The sequence below is a fragment of the Eubalaena glacialis genome, chromosome 4 (assembly GCF_028564815.1).
Source record: "Eubalaena glacialis isolate mEubGla1 chromosome 4, mEubGla1.1.hap2.+ XY, whole genome shotgun sequence".
Taxonomy (NCBI): domain Eukaryota; kingdom Metazoa; phylum Chordata; class Mammalia; order Artiodactyla; family Balaenidae; genus Eubalaena; species Eubalaena glacialis.
This window is the reverse complement of record NC_083719.1, coordinates 183349359-183365743: the sequence shown is the minus strand read 5'-3', so window position 1 is coordinate 183365743 and position 16385 is coordinate 183349359. Positions and strand designations below refer to the sequence as shown.

Genomic DNA, 16385 nt, shown 5'->3' with positions numbered 1-16385 from the left:
TTTTTTTTTTTGATTATTATTTATTTATTTATTTATTTTTGGCTGTGTTGGGTCTTTGTCTCTGTGTGAGGGCTTTCTCCAGTTGCGGCAAGCGGGGGCCACTCTTCATCGCGGTGCGCGGGCCTCTCACTATCGTGGCCTCTCCTGTTGCGGAGCACAGGCTCCAGACGCGCAGGCTCAGCAGTTGTGGCTCACGGGCCCAGCTGCTCCGCGGCATGTGGGATCTTCCCAGACCAGGGTTCGAACCTGTGTCCCCTGCATTGGCAGGCAGATTCTCAACCACTGCGCCACCAGGGAAGCCCCCTAATCCTTTTAATCTTCTCCAAACTCTAGGGGTAACAACTTTTGCTTTTTCAATTTTACAGATGGGGAAACTGAGGCCCAGAGAGGAGAAATCCCTTGTCGCAAACAGAAGGAAGTAAGGATAGTATGGTGGGAAAGAATCGGAGGCCCCCCCAGGTTCACAGACGCCCCCTTCCGGCCTGATGACACCCCAGCTGTGAGGGGCAGTCACCAGCTGGCTTATGATCCACCTCTGGGATTCTTGAAACGCTCTGTCCCACCATCCAAGAGGAGCAGAGTCCCGAGCACTGTTGTTATACATGAACAATCGCTTGTTATATCTTTAACAACCACTTGGGGGCTGGAGTGGTGCTGGGGCCCTGAGGAGGACTCTGCTGTGATATCCCCACCTTAATTTCCCCCACACATGGAACAGAGCTGGACAAAGGCCTTTGTGGTGGATGAGGTCAGGACCAGATGGAGGAAGGGTCTGGGACTGGGGAGCCCTTTGGAGGGCAAGAGGCATGGCTGGAAGGCTTCCTGGAGGAGGCGACATCGGCTCTGTAGCTTTGAAGAACACAGCCCTTCAGGATCTAGTTCTGGGGAGGTGAGGATGGCCCAGACCTGGTCTCCAGAGTCTCAAGGATGCTCAGGCTGGGGCCAAGGACATTATGACAAGCAAGATCATCCCCTTCCTTCCTAAAATAAACCTTTTTGAATTTTCGGGAAGCGGGGCAGCGGAATGACACCGCCTCAAGGTTGGATCCTTTTGTCCACTGCAAAAGGAAGATTACATACCCAAATCAGCAGGGGTACATCCCCACCCAGGCCCAGCAGTGACCCCTTCCAGGGAGCCAGGACTGCCACAGAAGCTCTTTTGGAGACACCCTGTAAACGTGGCTGAAAGTGAGAGATCTCTCTCGTGAAAAATTTTTTTTTAAAGAGAGAAATAGCAAATTAAATCTGTGCATTCTATCTGCACCGCCTCCCCTCAAAAAAGTTTGATCTGAAACAGCATCTCAGAATGTTCCGGGATGCCTTGGGCCCGCCATTCAAGTGTATATGCCTCCCGTCTGCATGGTTTATGGAGGGCCCGCGGCAGGGGTGAGGCAGGTGCGGTATTTTGTCGCCTGCGGGTGCTTGGAGAAATATTTCAGAGTCATTAGCCCAGAAGAAGCACTCTGGCCCATTCCTTCATTCCTGACCACCCAGGACCTGGTGGGCCACAGCGGGTGCTTTGGGGACCCGACAGAGGTTTAAAAGATTTTAAGCCGAGGAGTATGGTGGCCTGATTTGTGCGGAGGGTCTTTTAGTTGCTTGGGGAATTGGATGACCAGATAAAATACAGGATGTTCAGTTAAACTGGCATATCAGATAAACAACGAATGATTTTTTAAAGCATAAGTAGATACCAACTGTGGTGAGGGACATACTTATGCTAAAAAATTCTTCTTCTGAAATTCAAGTCTAATTGGGGGTCCTGGATTTTTATTTGCAGGAAGGACAGAACGTGGGGATCCAGGTCAGGGGTCAGGAGACCCAGGTGCAGGTGACCGCCCTGGTCCAGGGGATGGATGGGAGGAAAGCTGGATGCAGAGGAGGGCAGAGAAATAGGAGGATTCTGGGGAGATTTTGGAGAGGGGCCCCTACGGCTTGCTGATGGATTGGACGTGGGTGGATGTGCTGGGAGGACTTGGGCTTTTACCCTGAATGAGGTGGGGGAGCCGGAGAGGGGGACTGTGAGGGAGGAGGGATACGACTTGGATAAGAGGCTCCCAGACGCAGCCTGGGGACTCAAAAACCATCTGTCCCCATAAATGGCCCCAGCCCGGGTCTCCCCACCTTGGCACTGCTGACATCTGGAGCTGGGCCACTCTCTGTGGGAGACCGTCCTGGGCACTGTGCGGCACGGAGCAGCATCCCGGGCCCCCACCCCCTGGATGCCAGGAGCGCACCCTGCTCCCCTCAACTGGGATAACCAATACACCCAGGCTTTGCCAGTGTCCTCTGGAGGGCAGAGTCGCTCCCAGTTGGGGATCCCTGGTCTTGGCACTATAAGAGCCAGCCAGCAGATGGGTCTGGGGTGCTAACCGGGGTGCGGTCCTGGAAGGCTGTCAGTCTGGAAGGCTTTGTCCTCTACCGCTATTGAGTGATCTTTCTTGGGATGGGAGAAATGGATGACTGCACGGCTGGAGCTTGGCAAGTTTCAGACCACATGCTGCCCAAGCCTGGACTCATCTGAAGGCCATCTGCACAAGGCAAAGGAAGGACCTGCCTTAGAGTCTGATAAAACTTTAAATATTTAGACATTTGGACATTTAATTCTGATGATCCAGGCTCACGGTATCACTGCTCCCGTCCAGCAGCCCGCAGCCATCTGCGTCCACAGGGGCTCTGGTTATAATGATGGGCACCTTGACCTTGACACTGGTCAGGGACCAGGGCAGGTGGACGGTGCTGACCAGCTCGTAGTGGGTGTTCATGATCTCGCTGTCCTGTGTGCCGCCGCTCACGGACAGCACGGGCGGGAGGTGGAAAGTGCTGACGATCTTGGTGGTGTTGAAGGGTGTGATTTGGGTGTTGGCCTCCTGCCGAAGCAGCTCGCTGCTGTCCACCCTTGAGCGTCGCTCTGCGTTGGGTGTGAAGCCCTCGTACTGCACGTGGGCGTAGAGGGCGAAGATGACCGTCCTGATGCACTTGCTGGTCTGGTTGTTGATTTCCGTGGTGAAAATGACCCTCTCCCCCGGCGTGAAGGTGTTCTTTTCCATCTGGATCTGCAGGCAGATGGTGCCCTGGCTGCAGCAATTGTAGGAGATCTTTTTCTCAGCCTCCACGAACAGAGGATTCTAGAAGGGGGTGGGGGGAATGGACAATTGTGAGGCATTGCGGCCACAAGGTCCACTTGCTCACCTAACAGTCCACCAAAGCCTTGAGCCTTTGGGACTCTTCTAGTAAGAGACACTGGGATGGAATCTGGAGTCTTGGGGATTTTGCAGCCCAAAGTCATTCCCAGCTTTGCCATTTAATCAAAACCCTTTGCCATTCTGATTGTCAATTTCCTTGTCTGTAAAATAGACCTAAGAAATTCACAAGACCCTGGCTTTATCCCCAGCTCCATAACTCACTTGCTGTGTGACCTTGAACCAGTGCCTTGACTTCTCTGAGTCTTAGTTTTCTGGAAGACAGGGAATGTCTTATGGTCTAAGCCCAGACCTAGGGCTTACCCAAGTAGTTCAGACTTAAGGAGAAAATATTATGGACTCTGAATCATGAAAACTGTAGAGTTGAAATTATGTAACGTGTTTAAATAAAAGCTTCAAAAAGCAGCCTTTATATCAATTGGTTAGCTGCTGGATTGCAAATAAAGTCACATATACGTTATGTTTAACGTGTGGCTTGGGTAACATTTGGCTTTTTATTTGTGGGTACTACTGTAAAAGATTCGAGGGAATTCTCTGGCTGTCCAGGGGCTAGGACTTGGCGCTTTCACTGCCGGGGCCCAGGTTTGATCCCTGGTCAGGGAACTAAGATCCTGCAAGCCATGTGACCAAAAAATAAATAAATAAATGAAATAAAATAAAATAAAAGATTTGATGTGACGTGGGGTGCGCTTACAATGATTTGCTCTCCACTTCTGCTGACTTCCTGTATCTTCTTCCAGAGGAACTTGATACTTTTACAAGCCTGTGTGTGTGTGTGTGCGCGTGTGTGGCATTTGTCATGCTCATGCAAATGTTTGTATTGTTTAGGAATACATTTATTTATTTGTGGTAGAAGTACACAGTATTGTTTGACATATTTGAATGCTTTAAATAAATCAAGCCTCATATCTTTTCCAGCAACCTGCTTTTCTAGCTTAACATTCTGTGTTTGAAAGGCATTCATGTTGGTGCTTGTCATTCTGATTCATTTGTTTCCACGATGGCAATGGAATGTGCTGAAAAATAGTTAATTTACCCTTCCCCCTCCATGAGAGACATTTTTATATATATATATATATATATATACATAAAATATGTATATTTTATGTATATATACAATTTTTTTTTTTTTCTTTTCTGCCGTGCTGTGCGGCATGCAGGATCCTAGTCCCCTGACCAGGGATTGAACCCATGCCCCCTGCAGTGGAAGCATGGAGTCCTAACCACTGGACCGCTAGGGAAGGATAGACATTTATATTGTTTCCATGTGTGTTTGACATCATAAAAGAGCTGGAAGGAGCATCTGAAGACACTTCTTGGGCTTACATACAAGAAAGAGTTGCTCTACCAAAGAAGATATACAGATGGCCAATAGGCACATGAAAAAAGGCTCAACGTGGCTAATCATCAGAGAAATACAAATCAAAACCACAATGAGATAGCACCTCACACCTGTCAGAATGGGTATCATCAAAAATTCTACAAATGACAAATGTTGACCAGGATGTGGAGAAAAGGGAACCCTCGTACACTGTTAGTGGAAATGTAAATTGGTGCAGCCGCTGTGGAGAACAGTATGGAGGTTCCTCAAAAAACTCAAAGTAAAGTTGCCGTATGATCCAGCAATCTCACTCCTGGGTATATATCCGAAGAAAACAAAAACACTAATTTGAAAAGATATATGCATCCCAAAGTTCATAGCAGCATTATTTGCAATTGCCAGCTTTGGAAGCAACTTAAGCGTCCATCAACAGATGAATGGAGAAAGAAGATGTGTCATATATACGGAATGGAATGGAGTACTACTCAGCCATAAAAAGAATGAAATTCTGCTATTTGCAACAACGTGGATGAACCTAGAGGGTATCACACTTAGTGAAATAAGTCAGAAAGAGAAAGACAGACGCTCTATATTATCACTTATATATGGAATCTTAAAAACTAGTGGTTGGGCTTCCTTGGTGGCACAATGGTTAAGAATCCACCTGCCAATGCAGGGGACACGGGTTCAAGCTCTGGTCTGGGAAGATCCCACATGCCGTGGAGCAACTGAGCCAGAGCACCGCAACTACTGGGCCTGTGCTCTAGAGCCCGTGAGCCACAACTACCGAGCCCACACGCCTAGAGCCTGTGCTCTGCAACAAGAGAAGCCACCACAATGAGAAGCCCGCGCACTGTAACGAAGAGTAGCCCCCGCTCACCACAGCTAGAAAAAGCCCGCGCGCAGCAACGAAGACCCAATGCAGCCAAAAGTAAATAAATAAAATAAATAAATAAATAAACCCCCAAAAACCTAGTGGCTACCAGTAAGGAGAGGGAAGAGGGGAGGGGCAAGATAGGGATATTGGATTAAGAGACACAAACAAACTTACGGTCACCTTATCTATGACAAAGGGGGCAAGAATATACAATGGAGAGGGACTTCCCTGGTGGCGCAGTGGTTAAGAATCTGCCTTCCAATGCAGGGGACGCAGGTTCGAGCCCTGGACCGGGAAGATCCCACGTGCCACGGAGCAACTAAGCCCATGTGCCACAACTACTGAGCCTGCAAGCTAGGGCCTGCAAGCCACAACTACTGAAGCCCACATGCCTAGAGCCCGTGCTCCACAACAAAGAGAAGCCACCGCAATGAGAAGCCCGCGCACCGCAACAAAGAGTAGCCCCCGCTCACCACAACTAGAGAAAGCCCGCGCGCAGCAACGAAGACCCAACGCAGCCAATAAATAAATTAATTAATTAATTTAAAAAAAAAAAAGGAATATACAATGGAGGAGAGACAGCCTCTTCAATAAGTGGTGCTGGGATAACTGGACAGCTACATGTAAAAGAATGAAATTAGAACACTCCACAACACCATACACGAAAATAAACTCAAAATGGATTAAAGACCTAAATGTAAGGCCAGACACTATAAAACTCTTAGAAGAAAACATAGGAAGAACACTCTTTGACATAAATCGCAGCAAGATCTTTTGTGACCCACCTCCTAGAGTAATGAAATAAAAACAAAAATAAACAAATGGGACCTAATGAAACTCAAAAGCTTTTGCACAGCAAAGGAAACCATAAACAAAACGAAAAGACAACCCACATAATGGGAGAAAATATTTGCAAACAAAGCGATCACAAGGGATTAATCTCCAAAATATAAAAACAGCTCATGCAGCTCAATATCAAAAAAACAAACAACCCAATCAAAAAATGGGCAGAAGACCTAAATAGGCATTTCTCCAAAGAAGACATACAGATGGCCAACAAACACATGAAAAGATGCTTAACATCACTAATTACTAGAGAAATACAAATCAAAACTACAATGAGGTATCACCTCACACCAGTCAGAATGGCTATCATTAAAAAGTCTACAAACAATAAATGCTAGAGAGGGTGTGGAGAAAAGGGAACCCTCTTACACTGTTGGTTGGACTGTAAATTGATACAGTCACTATGGAGAACAGTATGGAGGTTCCTTAAAAAACCAAAAATAGAACTACCATATGACCCAGCAATCCCACTCCTGGGCATATACCTGGAGAAAGCCATAATTCAAAAAGATACATGCACCCCAATGTTCATTGCAACACTACTTACAATAGCCAGGTCATGGAAGCAACCTAAATGTCCATCAACAGATGAATGGGTAAAGAGGATGTGGTACATACATACAATGGAATATTACTCAGTCATAGAAAGGAACGAAACTGCACCTTTGCAGAGACATGAATGGTCCTAGAGACTGTCATACAGAGTGAAGTAAGTCAGTAGGAGAAAAACAAATATCATATATTAACGCATATATGTGGAACCTAGAAAAATGGTATAGATGAACTTATTTGCAGAGCAGAAATGGAGACAGACGTAGAGAACAGACGTATGGATGCCAAGGGGGGAAGGGGAGGGTGGGACGGATTGGGAGATTAGGGGTGATATATACACTACTAGGTATAAGATAGATTACTAATGAGAACCTACTGTATAGCACAGGGAACTCTACTCAATGCTCTGTGGTGACCTAAATGGGAGGGAAATGCAAGGAAGAGGGGATACGTGTATACATGTGGCTGATTCACTTTGCTGTACAGCAGAAACTAACACAACATTGTAAAGCAACTATACTCCAATAAAAAAAAAAAGAGAGAGAGACACAAGCTACTATATATAAAGTAAATGATGAACAAGGATATATTATACAGCACAGGGAAATATAGCCATTATTTTGTAATAACTTAAAATGGAGTATAGTCTATAAAAATATTGAATCACTATGTTATACACCAGAAACTAACATAATATTGTAAATCGACTATACTACAATTTAAAAGAAGGAGTTGGTCTAGGACATAGAGTTGATGAATTTTTTTCTGTAAAGAGCCTGATGATAAGTCTTTTAGACTCTGCAGGCCACATAGAGTATTTGTTACATATTATTCTTTTTATAAAAACCACAACTCATAGTTAAAACGTAGATTTTAGTATTGTGGCAAAAAACACAAATCTATATATCCATCGACATCTAAATCTATGAAAGAGAAATAAGTTTCATGAAATAATGCTTATCTTTGCTACATGCCTGCTGAGAATTCCTCTTCTATCCTATTCTATTCTATTTAATCTATTCTTTTAAAAACTGTTGCTTGGACCCTCTGAATTGATTTTTCTGTTACTTCTAGTCTACTTACGCTATTCTATTCTATCATTTTGTTTTATATAAAACGAAAATGTTGTAACCCACCAAATTTATTTTTTCTGGTAAATTCTATCCCCTTTTATTCTATTCTATTCTATTCTATTCTATTCTATTCTATTCTATTCTATTCAGTCCTACACATTGATTTTTATAAAAACAAAGTCTGTTGCAACCCACCAAATTTATATTTTCTGACATATTCTATTATGTTTTCATTTAAAAAAATTAATGGCAACCCACCAAGTGGACTTTTCCTGATATTTTCTATTCTACTTATTTTAATCTCTGTTCTGTTTTCTTATTTTATATTAAGAACAACAACGTTTGCAACCCACAAAATTGATATTTTTTGATATTTTTCTATTTTGGTCCTGCCTATCTTTTCATTTTGTAGAAATATGCTTTGCAACTTGCTAAATGGATTTTGCACCCCACTAGCGGCTCATGACCTGAGGTTTGAAAAACACTCTTCTAGGTCCAATGCCTTTCCTCTTGGAGACCTCAGGCTGACCCCCCGACCCCTTCAGGCTCACCTCCTACCCTCTGCCTCTGGCTCCTGCCTATCTTCAGCCTTCCCACTCTTTCCCTCCTCTTGGAAGGCTAATTGCAGCCCATTTCATTCTAAACCCCTCCAGTCTTATTCGAAAATTCGTTGCATGCGTTAGGACCCTGCAGGTGTTAAAGGACTCACTGCCCTAACTCAAGACCAAGCCAGCAGTTCTGTCCTGATCCTGAAGGAGGTGCCGAGAGGCATCAGGGGTGGCCCATCAGAGAGACCCCCGCACCAGACCAGGTGGGGTGGCCACAGGGCTCTGATTTCCAAGAATATTAGGGCACAAACTCAACACTGATTTTCCGTACCCAGGAGTTTTTTGGGACCCCATATTCCTTTGGCATATATGAAACTTTGGGGGGATTCATTCATTCAACCAGTATTCGTTTGTATCAACTTGGTGTGAAGTTCAAGGAAAACCCATAGCAGTGAAGACCAGTCCAGTCCCTGCTCTGGTCTGGAGATGGACATATGAATGGTACATTCCTCTTTTTTTTTTTTTAATGGTACATTTCTTTTGTTGTTGTTGTTGTTTATTTATTTATTTTTGGCTGCGTTGGGTCTTCGTTGCTGCACACGGGATTTCTCTAGTTGCGCTGAGCGGGGGCTACTCTTCGTTGCGGTGCGTGGGCTTCTCATTGTGGTGGCTTCTCTTGTTGCGGAGCAGGGGCTCTAGGCACGCGGGCTCCATAGTTGTGGCTCATGGGCTCTAGAGCGCGGGCTCAGTAGTTGTGGCACACGGGCTTAGTTGCTCCGCGGCATGTGGGATCTTCCTGGACCAGGGCTCGAACCCGTGTCCCCTGCAGTGGCAGGCAGATTCTTAACCACTGCGCCACCAGGGAAGTCCTAATGGTGCATTTCTGATAGGGATAAGCTATGAGGTTAGGCAAGGGGGTGAGGTAAGGGGAGTCAGGATGCGGACTCTTTCAGACTTCTTGGTTAGGAAAGGTCTTGGGGATATGTCCTCTACCCAATGGTACTGCTTGTTGGAAGAGGCAACGGGTCACGTCTTTCAAAATTCTAAAGGTACACAGAGAGGAGTGAATGTGGAAAAATTGGAACCCTCGTTCATGGCTGGTGGGAATGTAAAATGGGGCGGCCGCTGTGGAAAAGAGTCTGGCCGCTCCTCGAAAGGTAAAACATAGAGTTACCATCTTTCCCAGTTCCACTCCTAGCTGTCTACCCAAGAGAAGTGAAAACTTGCGTCCATGTAAAAACGTGCACACATATGTTAGTAGCAGCATGGTTCCTAATAGCCAAAATGTGGAAACAATCCAAGGTCCATCAAGAGGTGAAGGGAGGGACGTCCAGACCAGGCAAATCCACAGAGACAGAGAATGGATTTAGTGGTGGCTGGCGGAGGGGACAGAGAGGTTTGGGGGTGACAGCTAAGGGATGCAAGACTTCTTTGGGGGATAATAAAAGTGTTCTAAAACTGACGGTGGTGAGGGCTGTACAACTGTGTGAATGCACTAAAAGCCATTGATTTGGACATTTTATTTTATTTTTATTTATTTATTTTTTATTTGGCCGTACCGCTTAGCACATGGGATCGTAATTCCCCCACGAAGGATCAAACCCATGCCCCTTGCGTTGGAAGCATGGAACCTTAACCACTGGACCGCCAGGGAAGTCCTGATTTGGACATTTTAAAGGGGTGAATTATAAGGTATGTGAGTTGTATCTCAATAAAGATGTTAAAAAAAAAAATGGAAGGGGAAAAGTTTTGCCCCTCCCCTGCTGCCTCCCAGGAGGCAGTGTCGGTTGTCGGTTTCTCTGGTCTCTGGAAAGAGACGTCTGTTTGTTACACCTGCAAGGAAGTTCTGTGCATTTTTTGTTTTTACCACCAACGGTGCAGGCTAGACACGCTGTTCTGAACTTTGCTTTATTCATTCAACCCAGTAACTTGGAGGTGCTGAAAGGCAGAGCTGCCTCATTCTCTGTCTCTGTCTGTGTCTTGGTCTCTCTCTCTTTCTCTCTTTGCTGTATCTGTAGAGTTGACCTTTGTGTACTGCTACTTTAATTGCCTTAGCAACAAACATTTAAGCTGTTGCCAGTTTCTGGCCACCACGAACAGTGCAGTGAGAGGTCATGTCACACACGTGAAAGGATAGTGATGGGAGAATTTTCTAGAAGGGAAATGGATGGGGCAAAGTGCGTGTTCATTTTAATATGGATATTGCCTTCTGTGGGGGTTGTGGCAGTTCACTGGGGCATCAGCAATGCCGGTGATTGAAGACCTGGCTTCCGAGCAAAGATCTGAAGGATGAAGGGGAGGGATAGGAAGATCCTATCACAGGGTTCCAGGCAGAGGGCACAGCCTGTGCAACGGCCCTGGGGCAGCACCGTGCCTGGCGTGTTGGAGGAACAGCGAGGAGGCCTGTGTGTCTGGAGCAGAGTGAGCGAGGGGGAGAGACGGAGGAGGGGAGGGCAGGGAGGGGATGGGGCAGGTGGTGCAGGGCCTTGGGGGCCGCAGGGAGGCCTTGAGCTTTTACCCCGTGGGAGGTGGGAGCCCTGGAAGGCCGAGCAGGGTCATCACCTGAATCCTTTCAGCTGCTATGAGAAGGACAGATTGTAGGAGTCAAGACTCCATGTCTACTTGGACCAGAGCAGTAGCTTCTGCCCTGGTCCACCAGCTCCTGCCCTCACCCTGCCCCCTACAATCTGATTAAAACAGTACTGAGTAGCTGAAGAAAACACCATACTTTTGTACTCTCAAAACATATCTGTAGGGACTTCCCTGGTGGTGCAGTGGTTAAGAATCCGCCTGCCAATGCAGGGGGCAAGAGTTTGAGCCCTGGTCCGGGAAGATGCCACATGCCACGGAGCAACTAAAACCGTGTGCCACAACTACTGAGCCTGCGCTCAAGAGCCCGTGCTCTAGAGCCCGCGAGCCACAACTATGGTGCCCGCGCGCCACTCTACTGAAGCCCGCACGCCTAAAGCCCGTGCTCCGCAACAAGAGAAGCCACCGCAATAAGAAGCCCGCACACCGCACTGAAGAGTAGCCCCCCGCTCGCCGCAACTAGAGAAAGCCCATGAGCAGCAACGAAGACCCAATGTAGCCATAAATAAATAAATAAACAAATAAATAAATAAATAAGAAAACATATCTGTAATAACTCCCTTTGCTGCTATAATAACGATGTGAGCTCTTCCCATTTACCAGGCATCCCCTATGTGTACACATCGTGCTGGGTGCTTTGTGATCCCCACAATCGAGGAAAGATTAGTAGTAGTAGTAGCAGTAGTATTCCCATTGTACAGATCAGGACAATCGAGGGCCTGGGAGGTGCTGTTAATTGCCCAAGGCCATCGGCTAGTGAAGGATCTGGCGGCAGAGATCTCAAGCTAGGTCTGGTCCCATACCAGCATTTTGCCCCAATTCCTGCCTTGTGCCCCCTGCACCCTAGATTAACTCTTGAGGGAAGAGCCAGAGAAGGGCCAGAGCCCGCTCAGGGTCACACAGGGAGCAGGTGGCCAAGCGGGCCTTGAGCTCAGGTCTGCTTCATCTGATCCACCCCTCCAAGCATCTACCCCCCCTGAAGTAGGCCGGGCTAGAGATGATCCCTGTTACACAGATAAGACTACCCGGGACTTCCCTGGCGGTCCAGTGGTTAAGACTCCATGCTTCCAATGCAGGGGGCGCACGTCTGATCCCTGGTCAGGGAATTAAAAGATCCCACGTGCCATGCGGTGCAGCCAATAAAAAAAAAAAGGAAGGCTACCTGTGGTGGCAGCAGCAGTGACAAGATTTATGGGGCCTAAATATTCTGGGACTCTCTCCTGCCACCACTGCCAGCCACTGTGCGAGGTCCGGAACTTGCATGAAGTCCCCTCACTGCTCCTTCTGAGATCTAGGGGACAGGCACCATCTCTGTGCCCATTTGACAGATGAGGAAATGCAGGCACAGAGAGGCCACATCACTTGCAGAGGGTCACACAGCAGGTAGGTGGAGATGCTGGGATTTTTAACTTGGACCTTGAAAACTAAAATGCCAGCTCTCTCAGCCACAACACTCTGATGACAAATGGGTCCCCAGGGAGGTGAAGTGACTTTGGCCAACGTAAGTCCACCCCCCCTTACTTCCACCTCTGCACCTGGCCTCCAGAAGCTGTCCAAAAACCTTCCTCCACTCAGGTGACTGATGCCACAAGCCCCTTCCTTCCCCCTGAATGGAGGGCATCCCCTTTCCGTGCTTCTTGGTGGGGGGCACCACCTCCATTATCAGTTCCTGGAGAGTCACCGAGCGCCCAGGACCCTCAGTCAGGGGTCACAGCGGGGCCTCTGCTCACTCTTTTTTTTAAATACATTTATTTATTTTTGGCTGCGTTGGGTCTTCGTTGCTGCACGCGGGCTTTCTCTAGTTGGGGCGAGCGGGGGCTACTCTTCGTCGTGGTGCACGGGTTTCTCATTGCGGTGGCTTCTCTTTGTTGCGGAGCACGGGCTCTAGGTGCAAGGGCTTCAGTAGTTGTGGCATGCGGGCTAGTAGTTGTGGCTCGTGGGCTCGGTAGTTGTGGTGCACGGGCTTAGCTGCTCCGCGGTATGTGGGATCTTCCCGGAACGCGGCTCGAACCTGTGTCCCCTGCATTGGCAGGCGGATTCTTAACCACTGCGCCACCGGGGAAGCCCCCTGCTCACTCTTGATTCTTAAATGTCAAGGACATTCAGGGCCCATGTCATTCTCTGTGGGGGGTGCTGCGGGGTGTTGAGCACCATCCCTGGCCCACACTCTCTTGATCCCACTCATCCCCCCTCCCCAGTTGAGACAACCAAAAATGTTCCCAGACATCTCCCAGTGTCCCCCGCAGGGGCAGAATCACCCCAGTTGAGAGCCGCTGGTTTAGTTCCTGCCCTGGTTTCTGATTCCCCGTTTGCGAAATCACTGGGCCGGAGGAGCGGCCAACACCTTCCCTTCTTCCGGGTAACGGCCTCCCCTGTCTACTGGCTGCCCGCCTCCCCCTGCCTCCGGGGAGCTTTGAGGACATGCCCTACCCCTGCTCCTCCTACATCACTACCTGCAATGGGTTTTCTGCGTGGAAATCCGAAGAAGTCCCTTGAACCAACAAGTACCTTCTCTTCTTGGCTAGGATGTGCTCCCGACCCATGCAGGAGGCCTGCACGAAGTAAAAGACGTGGCCGATTTTGCTGGTGAAGGTAGAAGGGAGCCTGGGAGGTAAGTTGAAATGGAAGTCAAAGGTGCGGCTGCCTGCACTTAACCAATTATCTGAAAGCAAAACACACCGATGCCATCAGAAGGTTCTAGAATCTTTTCTTCCCTCTTTTCTTTCTTTATTGTTTTGGCAGGGAGCTTGTTCTGGACCTGGCCTGTTTGTCCCTGAGCTAGGCTTAGCTCTGTGATTTTTAGGGATCGTAAAAGCCTAGGCCCATAAATATTAGGTCTCAGCTGGGCTGGAGACCGATGCCCCGGGTAGGTGATGCAACTGGGGTGGTCACCCCAAACCACCGACCAGGACTTGCTCACCCCTGCTCTGGGCCTGGGAAACTGGAGGTCCGGCTGCAGGATTCAATCACATATTCATTCAACAAACACGTCTTGGGTCCCAAGGCAGGCAAATCTCCCTGCCCTGGCAGAGCTTGGCCTTCAGTGCACAGCATACGGTAGGTGCTTAATATTTGTTGATTGACTGAGTGGTGACGGAAGACTGGGGAGGGACTCACACTGCCCCCCCATCTCTGTGACCTCCCTGTTTTATTTTTTTTTGCACTTCTCCAAGACCCTCTTATTAGAGTGTTTTCCCTGCCTGATGGCAACCGCAGCGACGCCAGGGACCCTGTCTGTTTTCTTCGCTGTTGTATCCCCAGCATCTGGCATGGTTGTTGTGCACAGTAGGTGCTTAATACATGTTTGTGAAGTAAATGAGTGAACCCATCGCAGGCTTGGGGCTGATGCTTCTGAGGGGAAGGGATGCTTCCCTTGGGAATGGAGAAGGGTGATAGCTGATAATGTGGGTGGTGAGGGGCTGGGGAGTGTTTTGGTTGAAAAAACGAACACCTAACAAGCACTTACTGTATACCCCTCCCCCCTCCCCTCCGCTATTCTGAGCCCTCCCCTCGACATGCCATTAAATCATTAAGTCCTAAAGACAGTCTTAGGAGGCGGGACTTTTTCCTATTCCCATTTTCCAGGTGGGTTAACTGGGACGCAGAGAGGCGGCCTAATTGCTGAGTATGAAGGCCCAGCAGGTTGCCGTTCCTCCCTTGGATATCTGGGCAGGTCCCCCTCCCATCACTAGATCTGAGCTTGGTAGTCACCTCTTTGGAGAGACCTTCCCAGGCTACCCTATCTAAAATTAAAAAAAAAAAATCTACAATTGAACTTTGTTCAGCCAAGCATAGGCCAAGTGTTCTGCTTGACTGTGGACTACCCGGAAACACCCCCATGGACACATTTTGGAAAGGACATATAGTTTCCTGGCGGCTCAGGCTTCCTCATGTCTGTCCAGACTTTAGATTTGAACCTGGCAGAGTTGGGGACTAGTCAGTCCTTCCCACGGAGAGCTTTCCCAGCCTTCTCCCTCCTATCTCTTTCCCCGTGACCACAGGAACCAGGCCTCTGCCCATTTCTGATATCCCCGGGGGTTTGTTGATTGACTAACAGATGTGTTTACCTTCCAGACCCCGGTTCCTATTCTGGCTAAGGTTGGCGGCCGGCCTTGTCCTTACCCTCCACTGGGAATGTCTTTGTCTTGTGCACATAGTCAGCCTTGTTGTTGCAAATAACATCTCGGCTATAATCGCGGGATGCCCCAATTTCTTCATTCCACTCCACATAACCTCTTCCCACGAGCTCCACCTTCACGATGGGGTCCACCAGGGTGCTGTTAAGAGTTAGAACCACCTGCCCTTTTATGCTGGAGCCGGCCAGGTAGACCACATCCTTGGGCAGCACTAATTCAATGGACTTCACCACAGACATGGGGGGTTGGGGTGATGGAGAAACATCCTCCCCCCTCCCCCGTGTCACTGAGATCCCCGGTTCCTTGGCCGCAGTGACGTCATCCGTCTGTGACATCATCCAGCCAGGGTTCCGGGAAGGGGTTCCCAATGGCCAGGATGAGAGGCAAGGCTGTTGGGAGTGGGCGGCCGCTTGGGAATCGCAAAGTCCTCACTGGTTGGTGAAATGGTAGCCTGACCTCTTTTTCCTAGGAAATAATGAACAAACGAACAAGAAAACCACAAGATCCCAACATTGCTGCCGACTAGGGAACAACTGTCATCCTGCCAGAGGTCTAGGGGCCTGGGTGGGAAGAATTCTTCCAGGCCCTGTGGTGAGGCAGGCATCATGAGCTCTATTTACAGATGGAGAGGCACAGGGCATGAGCCCAGGGGTATTTTTTGCCCCATCCGATGGCCCCCAAATGTGGGTGTGTGCACCCCCTTCTCAGGGTTCACAGATTGATGCTGGGTCCTACGCAGATAATCGTTTTCACCTTTTGTTTGTTTGTTTTGGCCACACCATGAAGCTTGTGGGATCTTAGCTCCCAGACCAGGGATTGAACCCGTGCCCTCAGCAGTGAAATCTCGGAGTCTTAACCACTGGACTGCCAGGGAATTCCCAATCATTTCCACCTTAATGGCTCTATATTTATATCAGTGTGTGTTAGAAGGAAAATGATAGCCATGGCCAGGGCACGGAATCTGCTGTGTCTTGAAGATGCTCAGAGCACGGTGGGCTCCGTGTGAACACGGATACCACCACGAAGCACTCTCTCTCTGCACAGCTGACACTTGTCTTTATGCCAGCGTCTCCTCCATTGGTTGGGAAGTCCCTCTAGGGCAGGACTTTGTTTGCCGAACCCAGAGCCTGGTTCAGGCAAGGAAGGACAATTAAAGTTTGTTGAATGACTTAATGACTGTTGAGAGCATATTGTTCTGCAAAAGGGAAACTGGGGCCCTTGGCACCCTAGCAGTTATTCG

The 16385-nt window shown here is 48.4% G+C and overlaps 1 protein-coding gene across 1 annotated transcript; it reads right to left on the bottom strand.

The window, feature by feature from the left end:
• Window positions 1–2600: 2600 nt before the first annotated feature.
• On the bottom strand, window positions 2601–15384 carry ARRDC5 (arrestin domain containing 5). The gene is made up of 3 exons (XM_061188860.1): window positions 15132–15384; window positions 13463–13671; window positions 2601–3128 (listed from the first exon to the last, which is right to left on the bottom strand). Exons 1-3 carry the CDS (start codon window positions 15382–15384, stop codon window positions 2601–2603), a joined length of 990 nt encoding a protein of 329 aa, XP_061044843.1.
• Between the last annotated feature and the right edge of the window lie 1001 nt (window positions 15385–16385).